At 42.6% G+C, this 23,387-nt stretch overlaps 1 protein-coding gene across 4 annotated transcripts in view; it reads left to right on the top strand.

Annotated features, from left to right (window-relative positions):
* Positions 1–48: 48 nt before the first annotated feature.
* Positions 49–23,387, top strand: part of Tgfbrap1 (transforming growth factor beta receptor associated protein 1) — a 49,050-nt gene continuing 25,711 nt past the window's right edge. Inside the window, exons 1-3 of one of the 4 annotated variants that reach the window (XM_076914948.1) lie at positions 4,445–4,544; positions 17,180–17,327; positions 21,525–22,226. In XM_076914948.1, the coding sequence (XP_076771063.1) occupies positions 21,539–22,226 (688 nt within the window). In that variant the 5' untranslated portion in view covers positions 4,445–4,544; positions 17,180–17,327; positions 21,525–21,538. Of the gene's footprint in view, positions 187–4,429; positions 4,606–17,179; positions 17,328–21,524; positions 22,227–23,387 lie in introns of those variants that run through there. The other 3 variants (XM_034522061.2, XM_034522063.2, XM_076914949.1) reach the window with 3 other exon arrangements.

The following is a 23,387-nucleotide window of genomic DNA, read 5'->3' on the forward strand; positions in this document are numbered from 1 at the left end:
GGACATTTGTACCCTGTTGATTGACATCAAGGGAGAGAAGTTTCAAGAAGGTGGTGTATGAAGCAGCAAGTTTAATGTCTGGAAATGTGGTCCCAAGTCCTTACTCTACTACTTGCCCTTGTGGCTTTCTGGACCCACCACTCAAGCTGAAACTTCAGATTCTTCATCTGTAGAAAATTGTGACAGGTAAGATCTGTGTTTTTACCTCCACCTCTGTAGTACCCAAAGCACACCCTGAACTAAACTAAACACATTAGAGCTATTCTAGGTGACTCTAAAGAGGGATTATGGAGTGAAAGAAATTGTAGTTTGGGACAAACAAATATCAAGACTAAGAGTGAAAGAACTCTAATGAGATCTATGGATATATAGATGGATATAAACTATATTGGATATATGAATATCCATCCTTTCCTGCCACCAAGGGAAAGAGGACTTTGTTGACAACGCCTGCCTACTTCTTCCTGGACAGAGCCTCTATTGAGTAGCTCTGGGGAAATTTTAGGATCATACTTCAAACATGTCCAGGCAGAAGGGCTGCTTTGAGAGGATTCAACCACAACAATAAACAACACCAAAACCCCCAACCTGGGAGCCAGGAACCGAAAGACTGAAAACTAGTTACCAGAGTGGTAAATGCCTACCTCAGGTAGTGAGGACCTGACACCTCTGTATCTTGGTGAGATCATTGTCAGTATAACAGAATAGGAGCTTCAAGCATAAATCAGGTTTATTAATATTCTGATTTGGTAGCTCTAGTGAATAGAGACACAGGGGAACCCACTAGCACTTAGCCACATGTTATCTCCCGAGATGGTGAACGAATCAAGTTCCCTATATTTCAATTCACTTCCTCACCAGGTTCACTAGTATGCATCATGCTGTATTTTGTTTGTGCTCAATGGGTTTTTGGGGCCAGGATGATGGCATATGCCTTTAATCCTAGCATAGTTTAAGGCAAGTCTGGGTTACATAGTGAAACCCTGACTCAAAACAAAAATAATAAATATAAAAATGTTTGTAGGATGAATAACTCAGGAGAAAAATATTCACTAAGGACTTTGGGTATTGATTCTCTTTGTAAAGTAATATTTAAGGTATGCTATAAATCTATCTATCTATCTATCTATCTATAAATCTATCTACCTGTCTATTTATCTGTTTATTTATGGTATCTATGGGTGTTTTGTCTGCATTTTTGTCTGTGAACTTTGTATGTACCTGGTTTCCATGGAGGCCAGAACAGGGCATTGGATTTCTTGAAACTGGAGTTATTGGCAGTTGTAAGTGGCCATGTAGATGCTGGAAATGGAACCTGGACCCTTTGTAAGAACAGCTGTCATTTCCCCTATAATTATGTGTTGTTTGTCCACAATGTATCTGAGCTTAAGGCAAGGAGCTTCAAAATGAAGCACTTTGCATTCTGGATTTGTGTTCTTAGCTATTACTATTTATAACACTATTAACTGTAATGGTACAGTTTCTTATTCCTCAGTGCATGGTGAGGATGCATTTACTTATGAAAATGACTAGTTTTCCTGTAACCCTTTGTGTGTGCAGACACATTGATGAGTACTGACTAGGTGGCTTCAGGGCCCAGAGACAGTCCTCACAGTCCTAGCATCTGGGAGAGCCACAGCACTTTCGGCTTTAGTGACCATATATTGCATAGGGAAGGGGACTCTTCACTGTGTCCTTATATGGCACATGGCAGAGAGGTAAAGGGCTGCACTTCTTTGACAATCCAGCCTATGGGCTTTATCCTAAAGGATTTGCCTGTTAATCCTTTATACCGAGGTACATGTTTCTGCAGGATCTGGAGACATGCATACATTCAGATCAAGGCCCTTTTCTCCCAGGTTACCTCTTTTAATCTCTGGATCATCAGCCTTCAGAACAGCCCCTGCCACACAGCAAGAACTATTAAGTTTGTACTGAATGATTCTTAGGCACTTCCTGCCTGGGCTCCATTATCACCAAACCTCTAAAGCACATTATGTTATTTTTTTAACCTTGTCATTTGGTTAGGTTTTTTTTCCTTGCATCTATTTCTCTAATTTAGTGGTTTTCAAAACAGTAAACTCCCTGAGACAGAGTCTGACATAGCCTCATAGTCACTTGCATCAAGGAGTTGCTCAGGAAATTGTCAATTTAAGTAATAACTGAAAATTTTGTTGTGCTAGAGCTAAAGTACCAGTATATGAATGTGTGTGTGTGTGTGTGTGTGTGTGTGTCTGTGTGTGTAGCATTAAATGAGCTAATATTATACAAATACAATCTCTCAAAAAATATCGTAAACTATGTTTACTTTTAAAATCATACATGTTACTTTGCTTAACCTGGTCTTTAAAACTGATGTCCTAACATGTTAAGTATTAGCTAATGAACCAAATATGTTAAATATATTCTTAAGAATGTATACATGTTAGAATAAGGGAATATTAGTGTGGTAATGGGCATCTTCAGCATGAGAGGTCCTCGGCTTTCACCCCAGCATCACTATTAAGTGTCACTTAAAGATACTTTAGTGCATTAAATCATCCAACTTTTGTTTAACTGGCTGAATGCTTTCTGCATGCAGGAAGACAGAACAGTGAACTTCCTAGAAATGGGGTACCTAGAAATGGAGTACCTAACACAAGACAGTTAAAGTACACAGTTAAAGTGTTAAAGTACACAGTTGTATTTATGAAATACTTCATTTTCTTTAGTTTTCTATCAGAACACATCTTTTCACATCCCATAAGATATCCTTATTGTGTCTGATGCAGGCCCAGGGGTTATTTAACAAATATTAGTAAACAAATTAAAATTCATTTAAGGGGACAGAGATGTCTCAGCAGAGGGCTTGAGTTTGGTTCCTAACACCCACCTGGCTCAAAGCCACCTGTAACTCCACTTCCAGATCGATCAGATGCCTTCTTCTATCCTCTGTGTGCTCATGCACACACACACGTAGGAAAAAACACTCATATATATGCAATAAAAGTAAAACTTTTCAAAAATTCATTTGAAAATCATAACACTATATTTGTTTTTAAATGGACCCAACAGAAACAACGTGAAGAATTTAGTTAGCATATGAAGATACATAAGCATGTTTCATAGTCCAGGCATTACCTAAAGAGGGCTGTTATTTGCGATGTAGATGAATCAATATGTCTCAAGAACAGATGTTTCAACGATAGAGTTGGCTATTTTAAAAATCTTGTGTCAAGCCCCCTCGTAAAGAAAATAATTGTTTCTGATTTACCTCATCTTTTATAGTATTTATCTTCACTCCTGTATAATCTAGAGTGGAATGTAAAGGTTGTCCCATAAACTATTTAATCAGTAGGACTTAATTTTATGTTAAACACATTTTGAGTTCTTGCTTTGACCCTTACTAGTTTAAGATTCAGGATAAGTCATTTACATCTTTTTTGCCTCAGTAAAATTTGAGAACTGAGGTGCATACTTGGTAAGGGTACAGCACGGTAGAAATTAAATAGCACTAAATTTGGGGTCTATAATCAGTCAGTACAAGTCCCCTCCCATAGCTAGTCTTTCTAGGTCCCCACCCCTACACGCCTTCCTCCTTTGAAACAAAGCTACAGACTAGTATGCCTTATATAATAGTATGTCTTACTCTGGGGCCTGGATGGTATCTTTCCTATAATTTCTGGGGACAGGGTCGTCGGTGGGTGTGTGTGTGTGGGGGGGGTTACCCTAAAGCCACCTCTTTAGCTGTTTCTCAAGCCAAGGGAAACAACTGGAGAAACCTGGCTTTTTAGTACACTGGCAGCGAAACCTGGCTTTTTAGTACACTGGCAGCATTGATGACTCTGGAAGAGCTTCCTAACTCTTCATCGGGAAACTGGTTTTTGATTCTATACGGAAGAAGAATTCTAGGATTCTTCTTTACTGCTTGACACAAAGGAGTGTGCACTGATGGACTGCCCTAAAAGAAGTTGAGCAGAATTGCCCCGAACTCCCAGCTAGGAAGGTATAGCCTGCAAATATGCTCCTCCCCTCCGGGACTAGCATCCCTTCTGCCTGGAACAGAAGTCGGCCTAGGAACCGAAGGGCCGTGCCCCCACCCCCACTGGCACCCTGAAGTCCAGCAAGCATCCCCCCGCCCGCAAGTCGGGGCCGGGCTGTTAGTCCGTGTCTACCCGTCTGTCCAGGAGGCGTTTCTCCGAGCTTCCACCTGACCAGCGCAGCTGTGCAGTAGCCAGCCATGGAGTGGATAGTCGAGAAGACAAGGCGGCGCTTCCTCCGCGCTTCCCGGGCGGGCGGCGGAGACGCTCCCCTCCCGAGGGCTGCGGTCGGGGTCTGCGCCGCCCGCGCGCTCGCCCGCCTTCCCGACCGCCGGGCCCTGACGCTGAGCCCCCCAGCGGCGCGCGGCGGCCTGGGCACCGGCGAGCGCCCGCCCTCCGCCGGCGCCGGGCGGCGGCCCACGTGACGGGAAGCGGCCGCGGCGGGGCCCGCAGCCCAGGAGCCGCGGCCGGAGCGGGCGGCGGGGCCCCAGGCCGCGGGCGGCGCGGGACGGCTGCGCTGCGCCGGTGAGGAGCGAGGGGCGGCCTGCGGGAGCGGCGAGTGCGCGACCCGCTCTGACGGGCGCAGGTGCAGCGGGGCGGGAGCGAGAGGGTGACTGCATGACTGGGCCAGGTGTACCGCTGGGGCCGGCGTGCAGGCTTGGGGAGCCGGGGGCAGGCACCCGTGCGGGGTCACCGGCTAGGCTGTGGTCTGGGGGTGTGTCAGTATAAGGAAGAGGAGAATCCGAGAGAGCTCGTCCTTGAACTTGCGTTTGTGGGGAGTAAGATCGGGATGGGAAGGATCGTACCGGTGTGCCTCCACCCTTCAGGTGCAAGGGTTGGGGTGCGTGATGTAATTGAAGTTCTCTGAGATCTGTGAATTAGGAGTTGAAATTGGGGTCAGGCGTGGGTCTGAACTGAGGGACTAGGAGATTAGATAGGGGAGTGTTGGTCAGGGACACGGAGGCCTGTGTTCGTCCCTGGCCCCAGTCTTTACCGCCCTGGTCGGGGCCTGGGAGCTGCACCCCAGGGAACTTTTCCTTTCCCTTGCCTTCTGCCTGATTTCTCCGGCTTCAAGAGGCTGCCTGAGTTGCCTCCTGGTGGTGCTTCTATCAAAAGGGTTGTTGGTTGAGTCTGAGAGGCCGCTGCTCTGGGGCTACAACTGGAAGCAGAGTTCACACTGTGCTTCTTAGTTGAGGGCTGTAGTCTGAGCAGATATGATTGAGCACGAAAGTACTTCGGGTAGGGCGTGCTGGGTCGGGAGGGCAGGTAGGCAACATTGGTATTAAAGTGGTGGCAAGGGAAGACACGAAGGAGTGTGGGAGGAGGGCAAGGCTGCCCTGCGAGGGGTCCTGCCTGCTACTAACAGGAGATTGCTGGGCAGAGACTGGCTGGTGTTGTGCCTGCTGCACGCTCGTGCTGTTGGCTGTCACGATTCTTTCTTGGTCAGCAAAGCTGAGGACTCAGAGCTCCAGGGTCCAGGAAGAGACATTTGGACAGCTGCTTCCTTTTCTTTTTCCTCTTATTTCTGCTAACCAAGCAATTGTCACTTTGGTGTGTAGTAAAAGGCAGTGCTTGACCAGAATCCCCAAGACCCGGCCCACAGCACAAATTCTCAGATCCTGGTTCACCACACTCCATGGCCACGATGAGTGTGAGGCTGTGAATTTAAATCCCACCCCGGTCACTTCCTAATAGTGACCTTTAGATGCCATTTTCTTGATCAAAACAAGGCTAATAGCTAGGTGTGGTGGTACCTGCCTTTGGGAGACAGAGGTAGAAGGACAGGGGATTCAGAACCATCACAGCCATCCATGACTATATGTATTTGAGACCAGCCTAGGTTACTTGAGGCCCTACCTTATCTGCCCTATTCACCAAATAGGGCTAATTTTACAAAAGGTATATGGATTCTCATAAGAAAATATTCACGGGAAGCCACTATCTCAAGACCTGACACTTAACAGAAATACAGTAAGTGATTGTTCATTAATAAAAATGAGAGTGTTAAGGCCACGCTTCTACTCTGAAAATTCATATTTCAGTGGTCTGAGCAATCGTTGACCTCATGGAGGTTTTACTGTGGAGTTAGGCTATTGAATTTGGATTTCCGTTCACTGTACATGACAAGGTGTGCATGTTCAGCTCACTGGTAAGACTTGGTACAGCTATTGGCTTTATTTTCTCTGCTCTCCTTCCTCCTGTCATAGCCTTCATCTGAGTTGAAGTCTTCTGGGCCTAGAGTTGGGGACAGAGCTTTTGCAGGCTTGCACAGCCAGTTCAGCTTTGGCCTATCCTCTCTAGAGACAAAGGTTGGTGCTGTGCTTCACAAGCTGCTTCTTCTAGTTGTAGAGCTGTAGAAAGCCTGGAGCTTGCTGTTTACAAAGCAATAGTGGGGCCTGGGGATGCAACTCAGTGGGTAGACTGCCAGCCTCTCAGGTCTATCTCCAGTACTGCATAAAGCCGGGTGTAGTGGCTATAATTCCTCCACTTGGGGAGAGAAGCAGAGGGGTCTGAAATTCAAGTCTCCTTTAGCTACATAGCAAGTTAGAGGGGAACCTGGGCTACATGAGACTCTGGTTTTTTTGTTTGTTTGTTTTGTTTTTCTTAATCTTGTCCAAGTGAGTAGGGGCCCAGCATAAGTGCACATGAAAGGTTTTGAAAACAATACATGTATTTTCTAGACCTGACTTGCAACTAACATTTCTGTTTTTTAATAGTTATTAACAGCCGTTATTGTTAATGCTAAATTTTGATTCTTTATGAAAACCAGGGCAATCTTACCAAATAAGTTAAGCATCTTGTCTTGGTCAGGATCCAGTCCTTGTTAGAAAGACATTAAAGTCATCATTTGTGGCAGCCAGGTGTTTGGGTTTTGCAGAATAATTTGGCTCAGATCTTACAACTCATCTCCTCTGTGGCAAACCCAACCTGTTTTACTATTTTGAAAAATATATGACTACAAAATGGATGCAAAACTAACAACTCAGTTGGGGCTACCCCACATAAGGCTGAGTGCTTCTTGCCTTAAAATTCCCTTAGAAATCTTCATGAAGATTTGAGATCAAGATTATTTTTTTTCTTTTTTCTTTTTTTTTCTTTTTTCTTTTTATTTATTTATTTATTTATTTTATTTTATTTTATTTATTTTTTTTTTTGGTTTTTCGAGACAGGGTTTCTCTGTGTAGCCCTGGCTGTCCTGGACTCACTTTGTAGACCAGGCTGGCCTTGAACTCAGAAATCCACCTGCCTCTGCCTCCCTAGTGCTGGGATTAAAGGCGTGCGCCACCACCGCCCGGCGATTATTTTCTTCATAGTCAGGTAGCTGCTGTAGAATAAATTAAAAATTCAACAAAAGTAACATTAATAAGATAACACCCTGTGTTAGTGTTTGAAGGTTCTATATTGTGGACAGTGTCCAGTGGTGAATGCGGAGAGACCCCTGTACCCCTCCTTTCCAGTACTCCTCACCCTTGCTCCTTCAGTTATAATCATTGATGTAAGTCATTTAGGACGTATATGATATCATACATGCACACTAGTTCTACATGTGTACACACCATTTGCATACACTGTAGGTGAATATTTAGTATGTATATGTGACGCACAAGTATATGTACACAGTCATTCTTAGTATCTATGGATTTGGGTTCCTACTCTGTGGGGCTTAAGTTTTATAGACTATGGGCTGCTGCAGTAGTTGTATGTAACATCTACCCATGGTGCCAGATGCTTTATATCATCTAGATGAACATGTTTGGTACAGACACATATAACAGGTTAGCGTGATACACATTATATCATGTGTGCCAAATGCTTTCTATATGGGGTTCAATAGAACCCCATATAGAAATCCCCATGGATTCAGATGTGGAACCCATGGATTAGAGGACAACTTATATTTTTATATTTTTATCATTTGTATCCGCAAAGCTAGGAGTAGTTAGACACAGATTTGTGCCAGGGTAATATCAAGGCATATTACTGTCTCCCCGCTCCCCCCCCCCATCTTCTCCCTCCATCTATCTCTGTCAGGTTACTGGAACAAGCCATTATTCTATGACTATCTATTTTATTTTATTTATTTATTTTTTGTGCTCAGCTTTTTATTGTCTCTTCCATACTTGTGTTGATCAAGTGTTGCCTGGTTACAAGCTAACATATTTGTGGTTGGCTTCCAACAAATCTCAGGATTTTGTCTCTAAACTGGGGTGCTTTTCAGCAAGAACAATTTATGCCAGGTAAATATATATCTTGATTTGATGGGAATGTGTCTGAGTCTCAACAAGACAGGTGGAGTCATAGAGTTCATCTTTGGGACTCACAGCAGGGAACTAAGAGCCTGCTGATTTCATGAATCACTTCAGGACCCATTCCAACTGGGCCAGTTACCGTGAAGTATTCAGACCTCCACTTTAGAGTTGTTGCTGTAGTCAGAAAGACTAGGTCAGAGGAAGTGAAGTCAGCTTATCCCCTCAGTCAGTAGGACTGGGGAAATATGGAGTTAGAAACAAACTCAGGCCAACCCCTGTGAAGCTGAGTACCATTAAACAGGTCATAGGACAGTTCTCTGTCATCCCTTCTCTTCCCAGAGTTGTTGTAAGGAAGGTAGCTGGGCTTGCCGGTGGAGTCAGGGAATCCCAACACTCAGGTGACTAAATAAAAAGAATTCTGTGTTTGAGACTAACCTGTGCTATATGACAAGATCTTGTCTCAGAAAACAGAGAACCCAGGCATGCAACTATACACTTGTAATCCCAAGAAGTCAAGAGAGGAGGATCAGCTTGAATTAGAGGCTACAGTAGTCTTAAACAAACAAGTAGCACCCTACACACAGGCGCACGCGCACACACATACTCTACACAGAGAGGGACATGGAGCAAGAAAAAAAGGAATGAAGCGAATTAGAAATAATTATGACCAACCTAGTGCTTGGGGCTCTCAGGGGGTTTAGCCAGGATCTTCTCAGGAATACATTGCCTGGTACCCATTCAGGCTTGGAGCAGCATTTGCACTACACGTTATGTACACATACCACCCATTCTTGAAGGGGCCTATGCTTTGGAGTTAAGGAGCCTCAGCTTTCCAAATCCAAATACCAAATTTCCAAATGGTGGTTGATCAAGCCATCTGAACTACACTGTTCTCAGGCAGCTAGATGACAGTGCTGGGGAAGCCTACAGTGGAATGCAAACTCTATACAGAGGTAGATACACCAACTCACCTAACGATCACAAGGAGGTGGCTAAGACACAGCCAGAACTCAAACTGTCAGTTGACACTGGGAGTGTCTGCCACATACTATTCCCACTGCCATCATTCATGTAGGACACTTGAGCTCTGGGGACTCCGTCTTTCCACAGTGCTTTGCCCTTTGCCAGCCCCAGTGTTCACACTCCAAACATCCCCCCCTAGCTGCTGCTCTCAGAGCTCAGACTCTAGTTCTGACCCTATCAGGAATCAGCTTCCAGGCTGCAGAAATGCATCAGTGGTTAAGAGCACTTGCTGTTCTTCCAGAGGACTCAGCAACAATGGCACATAAGAGCCTGTAACTCCAGCACCGGAGGATCAGATGCTCCCTCCTGGCCTCTGCATGTACCTCACACATATAGCATAAACAAATAGACATACATTTATACACATTTTTTTTAATTAAAAAAGTTAACTTTTTTTGTTCCAATCCAGATAAAATATTTTAAATGCGCAAACGTCCCAGTTTTCTTCACAGGAGTGTGTGTGTGTGTCTGTGTGTGGCCTAGGCTTGTCTTGAACTTGTGATCTCAAGTAGTTATCCTGCTCCAATCTCTAAGTAGCTTAGACTGAGGGGTATCCTACTGGCCAAGCTTTAAACCCCTCTCTTTGAAAAGCTTTTAACTTTAAGGTATTATCTAGATAGATGCTAAGTTAATACCCTCAAGGGTAGAGAAATCACCTCCTAAAGTAATTCAGTAACAATCTTAAACCCATCATGGAAGCCCCAGGAACATTAAAGGGAGCCTTGTCATGGACAGTTTTGTTTTCTACTTTGTGACTATGGACATGTACATCTGACCAGTTCCTTTACTTCTAGAAGAGAAATCACCCCTGTCTCTGTCTCTTTCCCCCTTCTCTCCCCCACCTCTCCTCCCTTCCTCTACCATCCTCTTTATCTCCATCTCTCCAAGGGCACCCTTGCCTTTATCTCTTTTAAAAGGCTTCCCTGCAGAAGAAGCATTGTTTGGTCTGTCCCTTTCTTTATAAAGTACCTTAAAGACCAGAATGGCCTACCATTCTGAGTCCAGGGTCTACATTGCTGCCCACCTTCCCATCAGACTGAACTCTGGTCCAAATGTCAGAATGACCATTTGATTTCTGTTCTCTTCTAGTATAACTCCATAAGCCAATGACAAACAAAACAAACAAAACTCACCATGGAATGAGAAAATACCAAAGTTACTTTTCAGTATCTGAGAAATGGCCCTTAAAAGGGAATTTAATGCAAACTAAGTACTAGATTTGGATGAACAGAAATTGTGAGTCAGTCAATTATATATGTGATAATTAGATGCTTCCATGAAATGAAATTTTAAATGAAAACCATGTGAGCTGTGAGTTTTAGTAAGTTTACTCAATGGATTCTTTTTTTATTATTTGTAAGATTTGTTTGGGAAAGTAAATATTTTATAAATATGTATCATAAAAATTAATGTTTAAATCTAATAAGAAAGTGAATGGTTACCCCCACAACAGTCATATCTCTATTGACCAATCAAAATACATTATATTCTTGTATGACTGTCACAATGAAGACTGGGGAAATGGTTCAGTGGGCCAGAGCACTTGCCACACAAACACTAGGATCTGAGTTGAAATCTGAAGAATCCATATAAAGCCAGCAGGCATGGTAGTGTACGTCTATAATCCCAGTACACCCATGACAAGATGGGAGTTCGAGACAGGAGAGTGTATGGTCTAATGGCTATTCTGGTTGTCAACTTGGCTATATCTGGAATGAACTATGATCCAGAATTGGAGGGCTTACCTGTGATCCAGATCTTGAGACTGGAAGATACATTTCTGATCTGGATCTTGGCATGGAGATCTAGGCATAGTGGCTATGAAAAGCTTAGGCCCAGGCGAGGTAGTACACGCCTTTAATCCCAGGAGACTGAGGCAAGGAGATCTGTGTTCAAGATCAGCCTGAGACAGAACAAGCCCCAGATCCCAGCGTGGTGGTACACACCTTTAATCTGGGCCACACCCTCTGCTGGAGACTTATATAAGGACATTAGAAGAAGGAATATTCACTCTTATTCGCCTGCTTGCATTTACTTGCCAGCACATCTGTTGGAATCTACTTCTACAGAAGACCAGCTAAAACAACTAGCCTTGTGGGACTGGGAAACTGCTAGATTCTTGGACTTCCAATTCACAGCTGGCCATTGTTGGGGAGTTGTATTACAGATTGTAAGTCGTCATAATAATCCTCTCAATATAGAAAGATATTCCATACGTTCTGTGACTCTAGAGAACCCTGACTAGTACATGGGTATTCATAGGTTAGCTAGCTTAAGAGGTACCTTCAAGGTGGAAGGCAAAGACCAACATCTGAGGTTGTCCTCTCATCTCCACATGTGTGTCTTGGCATAAACACACTTGCACTCACACATGAACATGTATATATGTGTGATACACATACCCATACATACATAAAAAAAGATTTTAAAAAAGAAAATGTGTTAATGAAACCAATTATATATAATCAATATATCCTAATAAAAAGCTTTAAAATTAATGATTAATAACATATAGAAAAATACTTGTAATCTGTGAAGATGTAGTGAATAATGAAAGCAACATTCAGTTTAGGAAACTAAAGGTCATCTCCCTGTTCCCAGCCTCATCACCCTTGGATTTATTTCTTCCCATGAGACTCTCCATGAATGGCTTCAACCTTGTTTGTACCTATAGATTATTTTCTTGTTGTTCTGTGTCTTGTGGAGGAAAGCTGGGGTGTTTCCAGTTTTCTCTCACCTCAAACAAGATCAATGTTCCTTTCTTTCTCATCTCTTTGTGAACATAAAAGGAATTCTGTGGGGAGAACCATCAGCTTACCCAGACATGTCAAGGGCTTTACAGAAAATGCTAGAACAGGTTTAGCAGTTTGGAATCTTCCACCAACATTATAGTTTTCACTATGCTTTGTTCTTATGCTCACATGCAGTTACCATGTGTTCTGTTAACTTAGGGGCATAAAATAAAATCTCTTTCTTTCGGAGATAATCTGCAGTTTCATGATTATTACTGCATCTCATCTTTTTGTGGAAAACCCTATGTATGTGCTTTGCCTATCCTGGCATTTTACCAGTTTCCCATTACATCCAGATACCTTTGGTCACAAATGTGAGCCCCTTATTGTTTCAAGAGGCAGTCTCCTCATGTAAGTTAGGCTGACCTTGAACTCCCAGTTCTGCCTCTCCACCGTATATGTTAGATATACGGATGGACGGGTATGCCTGCCTGATGACGGGCACTTGCCATACAGGTTAATGAATTTTGACAAGTGTGGTAGTTGGAATGAGAACGACTTTCATAGATTCAAATATTTGAATGTTTGGTCTCTAATTGGAGGAACTATTTGGAAGGATTAGGGGGTCTATTCCTGGAAGTGGGCTTTGGGATTCTAGAAACCCATGTGATTCCCAGTTAGCAACTAACTTCCCCTTCCCCCTTCTCCTTTCCTTTCCTTTCTACCTCATGCTTTGCCCCTCAGCACGATAGTCATGGACTCTAATGCTCTGAAACTGTAAGCTTTAAATAAACTGTAAGTTTTAAATACCTCTTCTATAAGTTGCCTTGGTCATGGTGTTTGGTCACAGCAATAGAAAAGAATCTAAGACAGCAGATCTCCACACTTTCACACCAGACGCCTTAAACAAGATACAGACTCTCCCTGTTCCCCAGAGTTGCTTCTGTCATTCACCATTTAGTCAGCATGTTCCTAAAGTAAGTTTTCTTGAGTGAAAGCAACATGGATTGGTGCTGTCTTCTTTTGAAATCTATGTAAGTGGAAGTTTATAGAATACAAAGCTTTTTATTACTTCATTTTTGTGTTTATATGTGAGAGGGCACATACATGCCAGGGCACCATGTGTGTGGAGGTCCGAAGAAAACTTGCAGAGTTGTTTATTCACCACGTAGGGCCCAAGGACTCGAGGCCTGGTGGTAAGTGTTTCTACCTACTGAGCTGTCTCCCACAGTGTTTTTGACATCCATCCATGTATTGTTTTTATCCATGGTTCCTAACCTAGTCTACAAATGTGTCACAAATGGCTAGGCTGGGAAGATAGCTCTGACAGCAAGTGCTCAGCTCGAATGTGTTACTTGATGGTTCTAAAACTCATCTGTGCCAGGCGGTGGTGGCGCACGCCTTTGGGAGGCAGAGGCAGGTGGATTTCTGAGTTCGAGGCCAGCCTGGTCTACAGAGTGAGTTCCAGGACAGCCAAGGCTATACAGAGAAACCCTGTCTCGAAAAACCAAAAAAAAAAAAAAACCCAAAAACAAAAAACAAAAACAAAAAACAAAAACAAAAAAAAAAACCCAAAAACCTCATTTGTTTTCAGACTGTTAAGAACAAGACCATGATCTGTATCTTGATACTCATATAAAAACATTAAGAATGGCCCATGCCTGTAATCCTGGCACTTGGAGGTGGAGGTAGCATTATCAGACTTTCAGGGGCCTCTTCAGTTACATATTAAATATGAGGACCTTTAAACAAAACAAACAAACTAATAAAAACTAAAGAAAAGAAAATGTATGAGGTAGTCAAATACTTCATGTTTATCTTTATAAAAAAAAGAAAAATTACAGAATAGAATCTTCAAGGGGATTATACCACCTTAAACTCTTCCCAGCAAAGCCTGAGGTTTCCCTTTGTTCTGTGTCCCCATTGACACTTGGAGTCCACCTCTGCTTTCTTGTTTTGTTTTTCTTTTGTTTAAACAGTATTAGATTCTTAGCCCAGAGCCTCATAAACAAATGTTCTATCACTGAGCTGTATTCTTAACCCTCTAGTCAATCTCTCCTCTCCTCTCCTCTCTTCCCCTCCCCTCCCCTTCCCTTCCTTTCTCTCCTCCTCTCTCTCCCTTCCTCCCTCCCCTCTTCCCTTCTTCTCCCCCTCCCCTCCCCCCTTTCCTCCTCCCCTCCCCTCTCCTTCCTTTTTTTTGAGACAGAGTTTCACTATGCAGCCCTGGCTGACCTGGAACTTGCTATGTAGACCAGGCTGGCCTTAAACTCAGAGATCTGCCTGCCCCTGTCTCCTGGAGTGCTGGAATTGGAGGCATGTGTCACCATGTTCAGCTTGGTGTCAGTCTTTTTTATGGTAGCTATTCTAGTAGGTGTGTAGTCAGCTCATGCAGTGTAATGGAAGGTTTTCTGGTATCTAATATCTAAGGGTGGCTGTGTTTTTGTGTTCTTTTTGGTTATTGATGTACCTTGTTTTGTGAAGTGTCTTCCTGAATTTTTTTTACTCATGTGGAAAATAAGCATTTCTTGTTTTTTTTTTTTTCTGTTGGCTTATGGGAGTTTAGTAACTTTTTATGTGAATTGTCAGGTGTATGAATTGCAGTTTTTCCTCCCAGTATGAACTTGACCTGCTTATTTATACCCTTTTTCTGTCCCTCCCTTCCTTTGTATCCTTTACCTCTTTGAGATGAATATGTTGTCCCCTTAGCCTCTAGCTTCTAGACACATATGATCTCCCTGCTTGACCTTGCCACATAGGTGGGACTATATAGTCAGGCACCATAGTACCTGGCTAGTCTTATGTCTTAATTACATACTGTAGTTTGATAGCAGTTTCTATTAGTCTAGGTCCTATTTCATCTTTTAGTTTCAAGATTGAGCAATTCAGAGTCCTTGGATTTCCATTTAAAATTTAAAACTAGTCTGTCAGATTCTGCAGAAAAAAACTGCTGAGTTTATAATTTACGTATTTAATGTATATGAATAAGATTTTAGGGTTTTATTTAGAGATCTTGTACATTCTAGTTAGGTGATTTTTTCATACATTATACTGAATACATTTTAAGATTAAAGTTTATGATTGTTATGTGTAGAAATGCAGATTACTCTGATATAATTTTTAAATTAAATACCTTTAAATTCTTACAAATTTTAATAGAATCTTTGTAAATCTCCCTGTAGACATGCCATGTAGACATTTGAGTATTAGTCTCAGAAATGCCCATCATAGAGTGTGTCCTCTGGTTAAATCTCATGAAGAACATTTTAAACAAACGTACCAAACTTGAGAAAGGAAAAATACAAAATATATGGTTCAAATTTTAAAGGGGTGTTGCAGTAAATCTCCAACCCAAATAAGTCCGGTCAAAGAAAACACAACTCAATTATTTATGGATATAAACTGCAAGCCTAGATTGGGCAGATTTACCATTGCACTCCTCTATTCCCCAGTTATGAGATCCCTTACAACCTGCGGTTTTTCCAGGCCACGTTCTTCTCCTCCTTTGTCCTTCCACCTCCTCTCTTCTGTCTCCTCCCTCTCCTGTCGACTTCCTCTTCTGACTCCTCCCCTAAGCCTTTTGCTCCACCTCCCCCTCTACTGCCCAATCACTGGCTCCAGCCTTTATTCTACAAATTAAGGTGGACAGAAGGTTCCCAAGAGTACTGATTGCTCCTCTTCTGCAGCCCCTCCCATGAAAATGGAACTACCATCAGAACATGAGGCTGGGGCTATCCACTACAAAGGGGCACCAAGAAGTGAAATGGAACTGAATTCTGTGTTCAAGAATATTAAATCGAATTAAGGGAGTAGTGACCTTGGGGCAAGATCCCACCCAACTAAATTTAGATCTAGGCATGGTAGGACAAGCCTTTGTGCTAGGAGGCAAGACAAGCAGATCTCTGAATTCAAGGCCAGCCTAGAACAGAGCAAGTTCTAGGTGAAGAAAAATTTAAGTCCAGGCTTGGTGGACCACACCTTTAATCCCAGTGCTTAGCAGACAGGCATCTAGATGATTTTATGTTGCAGAAGGTGTCATTCACAGGTGCTGTAGCTTAGAACGTTAGCATTTTGGGTAGGACTCCATTTATCCTACCACAGAGGCTAATAATAGACATCTTTGTCTTCTTTTAAAGAAAATAGTTGTAAAGTTTTGCTATTTAGTCCTGGAGAGATGGTTCAGTGGTTGAGAGTATACTATTCCTACAGAGGGTCTGAGTTTGGTTCTTAGCACCTATATCTATAACTTCAGCTCCAGGTGGCTCCTGTACCCCCTGGTCTCTGTGAGTACCTGCACTTACATGTACACATACACACACGCATGTGTAATTAACAAATATATCTTTTAAAACTTTTGCTATTGGAGTTTTCTTTGTTTTAGGTAGTAGAATAATTTGCAAGCTTTTCATAAGCATAAATATTGAATTTTAATTGACATTTTACCCATTTATTAAAATAAAGACAGTTTTCTCTTTTAGTTTGTAAGTGTGGAAAATTAAGTCAACAGATATTATTATCTTTATGGACCTTCCTGTAAACATGTTGCCAATAAAGTATTCTAACATAGCCATACTTTTAATTTTGATGTATGTTGATTGGTTGACTCAGGTGCTAAGGGCCATGCTTATTTGAAAGAATGGCCTAATTTCCCTTTTGGGGGAAGGACTATTGGGCTTTAGTATCAGAGATGTGTTTTATATCAGCTTCATAAAGGGGGATATGAACCCTCCATTTTTTAAATTCTCAGAATGACTTTTTATACAGAATTTGTATTATGTGATTCTCAGATGTTTAACATAGAGACCCCTGTGCTTGCTTTGGGAAACAGTGTCCATGAAACAAAGCATAGCTGGCTCTCTGCATAGCTCATACCTACCTCATATTTGAGCTGCTGACCTTGGCTGTATGCCATGAGGAGAGAGGAGCAAGGCCTGAGACGCCCACAAAACTGTTGTCTCCAAGGCAAGAGAGTAGGCATCTTTACAAAAATGGACAATACCAAATTCTCTGGTACCGAACCCATAGGGAACCATAAAGAATAAGTTCACTACCCAAAGCAACCAGTTCTTACAGCAGCACCTAAGAGGCTAGCTAAACAGTAATGTTTTTGTATTCATTAGTAGAAAGAATATTTGTACATTAGAATTTCTTTTTTAAGTTTTATTTTTGCAGAGGAGGCCATGCTGCCGCAGTGTGCATGTAGAGATCAGAGGACAAGCTTGTGGGAGCTGATTTTCTTCTTCCACCATGTCAGGTCTGGGGATCCAACTCAGGTCCACCTGCTTGCCAACAAGCAACCTGACCTGGTGAGTCATCCCTCTGGTCCTATAGTAAAGACACATTTAATCATTAGTGGCAGTATTTTTCAAAGACAAGGTGTATAATCTCAAGTTGGTAGAGAATAATGGTTAAGATTGTTACATTGCGGGGGCTGGAGAGATGACTCAGAGGTTAAATGCACCACTGTTCTTCCAGAAGTCCTGAGTTCAATTCCCAGAAACCACATGGTGGCTCACAACCATCTGTAATGAGATCTGATGCCCTCTTCTGGTGTGTCTGAAGACAGTGACAGTGTACTCACATACATAAAATAAATAAATCTTAAAAAAAAAAAAAAAAAAAAAAAAAAAAAAGATTGTTACATTGCATTAGTCCCTTCCAGTGCTATGAAAGCCAGCCAATAGGAATGAAGCTTCCAGTTCAATACCAGCTAGATATCTTCATGTTTTGTGACTCAAATATATATATTTATATATGTATATATTTGGTATATTTATATAAAAATGTGTGTGTTAGCCTGTTGGTATCTGGTAGCAGCATGAGGAGGGAATCCTTATAAGGTAGGGCCAGTGTGTGTGTGTGTGTGTGTGTGTGTGTCTGTGTCTGTGTGTGTCTGTGTAGAAAAGATTTTACAGTGGTAAGTAGGCCACAGGCCACACACATCCAAGAATATATGGACAACACAAATTGGACTTGATGAGTAAAATAAATAAATAAGGACCCAAAGTTAATTCAGTGGGTAGAGGACACATTGTATGAAATTCTCAAAAAAAACCTAGTTTTAAAAAGGTGATATAAAAAGCAAAATACAAAGACCTTTATTTTGGCCTTTAGGCAATATTTCTTTAGTTCCCATGTATTTTTTTAGTCTTATTTCTTTCATGAAGTTGTGAGGCCCTTGGGAAGCAAGTCACCAGCCTTAGAACTTTTTGTTTACACACCAAGAGGAACTTGTTGCAAGTTGGACTTAATGATAACACAGATGTGTGGCCTAATGTTTATCTTTTTGTAATTCTTATTTCAGCTACACAAATACATCCTTTGAACTAGATCACGGGAAGAATACTGCTGCTGCTTATAAGAATAAACCATTTTTGAGTTGTGCAGTCGGTCATCTTTCACTTGCCACTATCCAACTTTTCTTTTTATAAACTATTGCTTAATTAAAAGAGAAGGCTCTTAGCAGCTGTCGTGACAGATGCCTAGTAGTAGCAGCACTTGGGAGTGAAGGAGGAGGCTTGGGGTTCAAGACTAACCTGTGCTATGAGAGACCCTGTCTCAAATAGCAACATGGAGAGAAAAGAGCAGGCTTTTAATTTAAAAAAAAAAAAAAACCAAACCTTATTAGTATTAGTTTGTATATGAGTGTATTGGCTGCTGTGTGTCTGTTACCATGTGCCTGTTGCTCAGAAAAATCAGAAGGCATCAGATTCCCTGAATCTGGAGCTGTAGATGGTTGTGAGCTGCCATGTGGATGCTGAGAACTGAATCTGGCCCTTCTGGAAGAGCAGCCAGTGCTCTTAACCACTGAGGCACCTCTCCAGCCCTCTGAATTTTTTTTTTTTTTTTAATTTAGAGATATCTACTAGAAAACTTGTCATCAGTAAGACTTGAGCTGGCATTTGGACAGTACTGCATTTGGTTTTAAGTGCCATAGAAGTATGTTTTGTTTTTTTTTTTTAAATAAGGCATGTGCTTGCTGTACAGTTTCCTCTCCCTCCTCTCTTCCCTGCCCCCTTCCTAAGCAGGAGGTTTTTGACTCTGTATGATATTCTTCAAGGCAGATGTGTATAATTCATCTCTATGCTGAGGGAAGATAGAGACTAGAATTATATACAACCTGCCTTATGATGTTAAATAAGAGAATTGTGATTGTAGGTGCCCAAAGTTTGTTTTTCTGTTCTTTCCAAAAAGTATGAGATACAATTCATATTTTAATTGGCAGAATCACTTTGTCCTGCCATTTTAAAAGACAGCCCTGACTGATCAACCAATGAAGGAAGCATATTTTGTATTTTTTACAGGCTTAGATGTCTCCAAGCCTACATTTCAATATCTGTGGTTTACTCATTATCATTTAAATGGGAAAGTTGTCTAGGTGGGTTCTAGTGATTCTATTTGGTCTTGACAAATAGATGGTGTTGTTTTAAAGAAGAGAGAAAGTTGTGTGTCCCAGAAATTACTTGTAGAGGTCAGTATGGGTTCTAGCTGTCCCTGGGGCTCTGAGAAGTCCTGTGGCTTAGAGACAGATAGGTAGCTTTGGTGAGTGATCTTCCCTCCTTAGCTTCCCCAGCTGCTGGGATTGCTAGCTTGCATGGGGGAAGGGGTGGGGGGTGGAAGGCAGAAGTAAGTAGCCCCACCTCTTTTTTTCCCTCCTCTCCCTTCCCTTGCTCTTGTGTTTTCTTTTATGAGATAGGGTCCTACTTTGTAGCCCTGGCTGCCATTGAACTTGTGGTAGTCCACCTCTTCCCTTCTGAGTGTGTTATTTCAGGTGCACACCAGCAATTCTTGTTTCCCTCTGTCCTTCAATGCAGGTCAGTGAGATAGCCATATCTGAGAACAGAGCATGGTAGCATTTTCTTTCTTGGAGCCCAGGTTAGGAAATAAAGCTGTTTGAGGGGCTGAGAGCAGCAGAGCCCCTCACAAAGAAAAGGAGTTAGTCTTCATGGTGAAATGAAGAGCTTCAGGGTGCTGTGTGCCAGGGAGTAAACACCATACCTGAGCAGATTTACTTTGCCTCGGTCTTGTGAAGTAAGGGCTGCTGTTTCTACATTCGTTTTGCAGATATGCAGACCAAGACTGGAAAAACTAAGTTTTTTTCTTTCTACAACATAGTGCTATGGCCTGGGTGATATGTAAGCAATAGAGCCGTATTGATCAGAGTTTCTGGTTAGGGTTTGTCCTCCTAGAGGCTCCTTGTGCTACATCATCACAAGGGACACACAGCTCTTGGCCTTCTTTGTGAAGGGCACTAAGCCCATATCCTCACACTCAAGCCTTAATCTCAAAGCCATCTTACCTTCCATTACCACCACAAGAAAGATGACATATGAACTCATGACCCGGGGAGAGACATTCCAGTTTCAGTTTGATAGACATGAAATGGTAGGTGTTTGCACAGACAGTCCTCCCTCTTGGGCTTTTAGACTCAGGGAAGGGAGTCATAGTCTGATGTGAAATACCTGCCATTGACTCTATAGAGGAGGGGTGCATAAAACTGTCACATAGAATCTTTGAGTGGAAAGGCATCAGAGACATTTTGGGACTCCTTACTTTCCCTGAAGTAACTAATTTCTGAGGTCTTCCAACCTTCATAGGAATGTATCAAAGAACTGGGATTAGTTTCTCATAAAGTGATCCTATTCCATCCCTGGGTAGCTTTCTTGTGTTGCCTGAGTATGGTCTCTATCACTGCTATCAGCCTTTATGTTCCCTCTAAATCTGCTGGTGCCCTGCCCCTCACAGGAGTTAGAAGTTATACTTGGAAGCTGCTTTTCTACACTGAGAAGCCAAGAGAGGCTGTTTAGTGGTTCTGCAGCTTCTTCATCTTTGGAATGTAAAGCCAGAGTCCTTGTCAGAGGAGACCTTAGGAAGCCCAGGGTGCTTTTCTTCCAGTAGGGCTATCCAGTGACTGCCATCCCAGTGACTCACTCATAAACTTACTGAGCAATTCTCACCACCTGGAAGACCAGGATTGAAGCAGATCTTTGCTATCAATGTGAATGTGTTTACTCCTAGAGACAAGTGTGGCACTGGAGCATGCCTCACGGACAGGAGCACACAGGGATACTCTCTCGAACAGACAGACAAGCAGCTGTAGACACTGAAGAAGTTGATGAGTCTCCTACTGCCTCTTTCAGAAGTGTACTCTTCACATTGTCTGTGGATGAGTATGTGTGTCTGTGCGTGTGTGTGTGTGTGTGTTCTATCTGCAGCATATCAGCATATCTATCAGGAACAATGGAGAAAAGTCTGTGGAAGTTTCAACTCTTTTGGGAATGAGTGGAAGGTCAAGTCATCCTAAGCACACATGTGTACTCTTCCCAGGGTCCCCAGCTGCCCAGTGAAGCTGGCCATGAGAATTCTTTTCTTTCTGTTTTCTAACAGTGTCAGATTCTTCAGTTGAGATAATGGGTGGGGAATCAGTGCATCTTCCTCACAGCTTCTTGTTTCTATTTCTTCCCTCTTCCTGTAAAATTGAAACTCTACCTGTCTTCCCACAGATCACCCAGTAGACATGATGAACATCAAAGCCTTCACCTTGGTCTCTGCAGTGGAACGGGAGCTGCTGATGGGTGACAGAGACCACATCAGCATTGAGTGTGTGGAGTGCTGTGGCAGGAATCTCTATGTCGGCACCAGTGACTGCTTCATTTACCACTTCCTGCTGGAGGAGAAGGCCACACCTACAGGGACAGCTACATTCATTGCCACCAAACAGCTACACAGACACCTGGGCTTCAAGAAACCTGTGAACGAGCTGTGTGCAGCCTCAGCTCTCAATAGGCTGCTGGTGCTCTGTGACAACTCTATAACCCTGGTTAACATGCTGAACCTGGAGCCAGTCCCCTCAGGAGCCCGCATCAAAGGGGCTACAACATTTGCAGTAAATGAGAACCCTGTGAATGGGGACCCTTTCTGCGTGGAGGTGTGCATCATTTCCGTGAAGCGCAGGACCGTCCAAATGTTTCTGGTATACGAGGACCGAGTACAGATTGTCAAGGAAGTGTCCACTCCAGAGCAGCCTCTTGCTGTGGCTGTGGATGGCTACTTCTTGTGCCTGGCCTTGACCACACAATACATCATACTGAACTACAGCACAGGCCTTTCCCAGGACCTGTTTCCCTACTGCAGTGAGGAGAAGCCACCCATCGTCAAGAGGATAGGCAGACAGGAGTTCCTGCTGGCTGGCCCAGGAGGCTTGGGTGAGGAGGGCTGGGGGTTTACTGCTCATGGCACCTGCATCCTGCCTGCTGTATTAGGTCTTTTGGACACACCTTGCAGTGGGAGGGTATGGGTTCCACAGTGACATAATATGTCACTTAATGACATGGTCCTAAGAAATACATCATTACGTACTTCTGTCATTGTACAATCATCAGCGTATCTGTTGGTCAGTTAATATGACAGTGTCACTAGGGGACATGATATTCACATGCCTTTGCTGGGGACCAGATGACATGTGACACATGGTTATCCTCATGAGTGCCTGGCAACATTGGAAATGAGTGGCCAGGTCATAGTAGGTCTGCATGACCAAAGTGTACTGAAATTCCATTGTGACTGGGGTCACCATTTCCTACCAGAGTGGTTTTTCAGATATAGTCAGTGAACCTGATTAACACCTCATTAATAAAGAGAGTTCAGACTCATTAGGGCTCATTCTTGGTGATGAACATTTGACAGGATGTATTCTAGAATTATATGACATGTTGCCTTTCAGAGTGGCTGCTTTTACTTGACTATGTATTCAAGACTCTTTCATGTCTGTCCATGGCTTGATAGAAAAAGAAAATGCTTGATCCCAATATCCTTGCACCAGGTATTACCATGTCTCCCTTGGTAAGGGTTATGTATACTCTCCTTCAAGACAAATGGCCAGTGCTTTCCCCCCAGGCTTGGCCAACAGAGTATACTGCCAATTTGTGTGTTCTTGTCAGTGTAGCACATTTCTATGTGATCAGGTTGAGAATTCCTTATGTTTAGGAGTCTATTGTGCTTCTTTAGGTTAGAAGGAATCACCTATTCTATATATTTTTAGTCTGGTTGGTTGATTTTTTATTTGTTTGTTTATTTATTGTGCTAGTGACTGAACTCGGCCTCATTTGTGCCAAGCACATATGCTATCACTCACTGAACCCCCTACCCCCACCCAAGCCTCTGTCATTACTAGCCTTGTCTGGTGTCCTTTATATATTTGAGACACCAATGTGTCTGCCTTTCAGGTATTTCTTTCTAATTTTTGCCTTGTAAAATCTCCTCTTACAAAGTTCCACATAATCCAGTGTATCAGTTTTTTGAACTTTTTCTTTATGTTTTGAGTTGTAATTAGGAGGCTTCCCTGTCTTCCAGGTTATAGACAAATA

Source organism: Arvicanthis niloticus, chromosome 17, assembly GCF_011762505.2.
Source record: "Arvicanthis niloticus isolate mArvNil1 chromosome 17, mArvNil1.pat.X, whole genome shotgun sequence".
NCBI lineage: Eukaryota > Metazoa > Chordata > Mammalia > Rodentia > Muridae > Arvicanthis > Arvicanthis niloticus.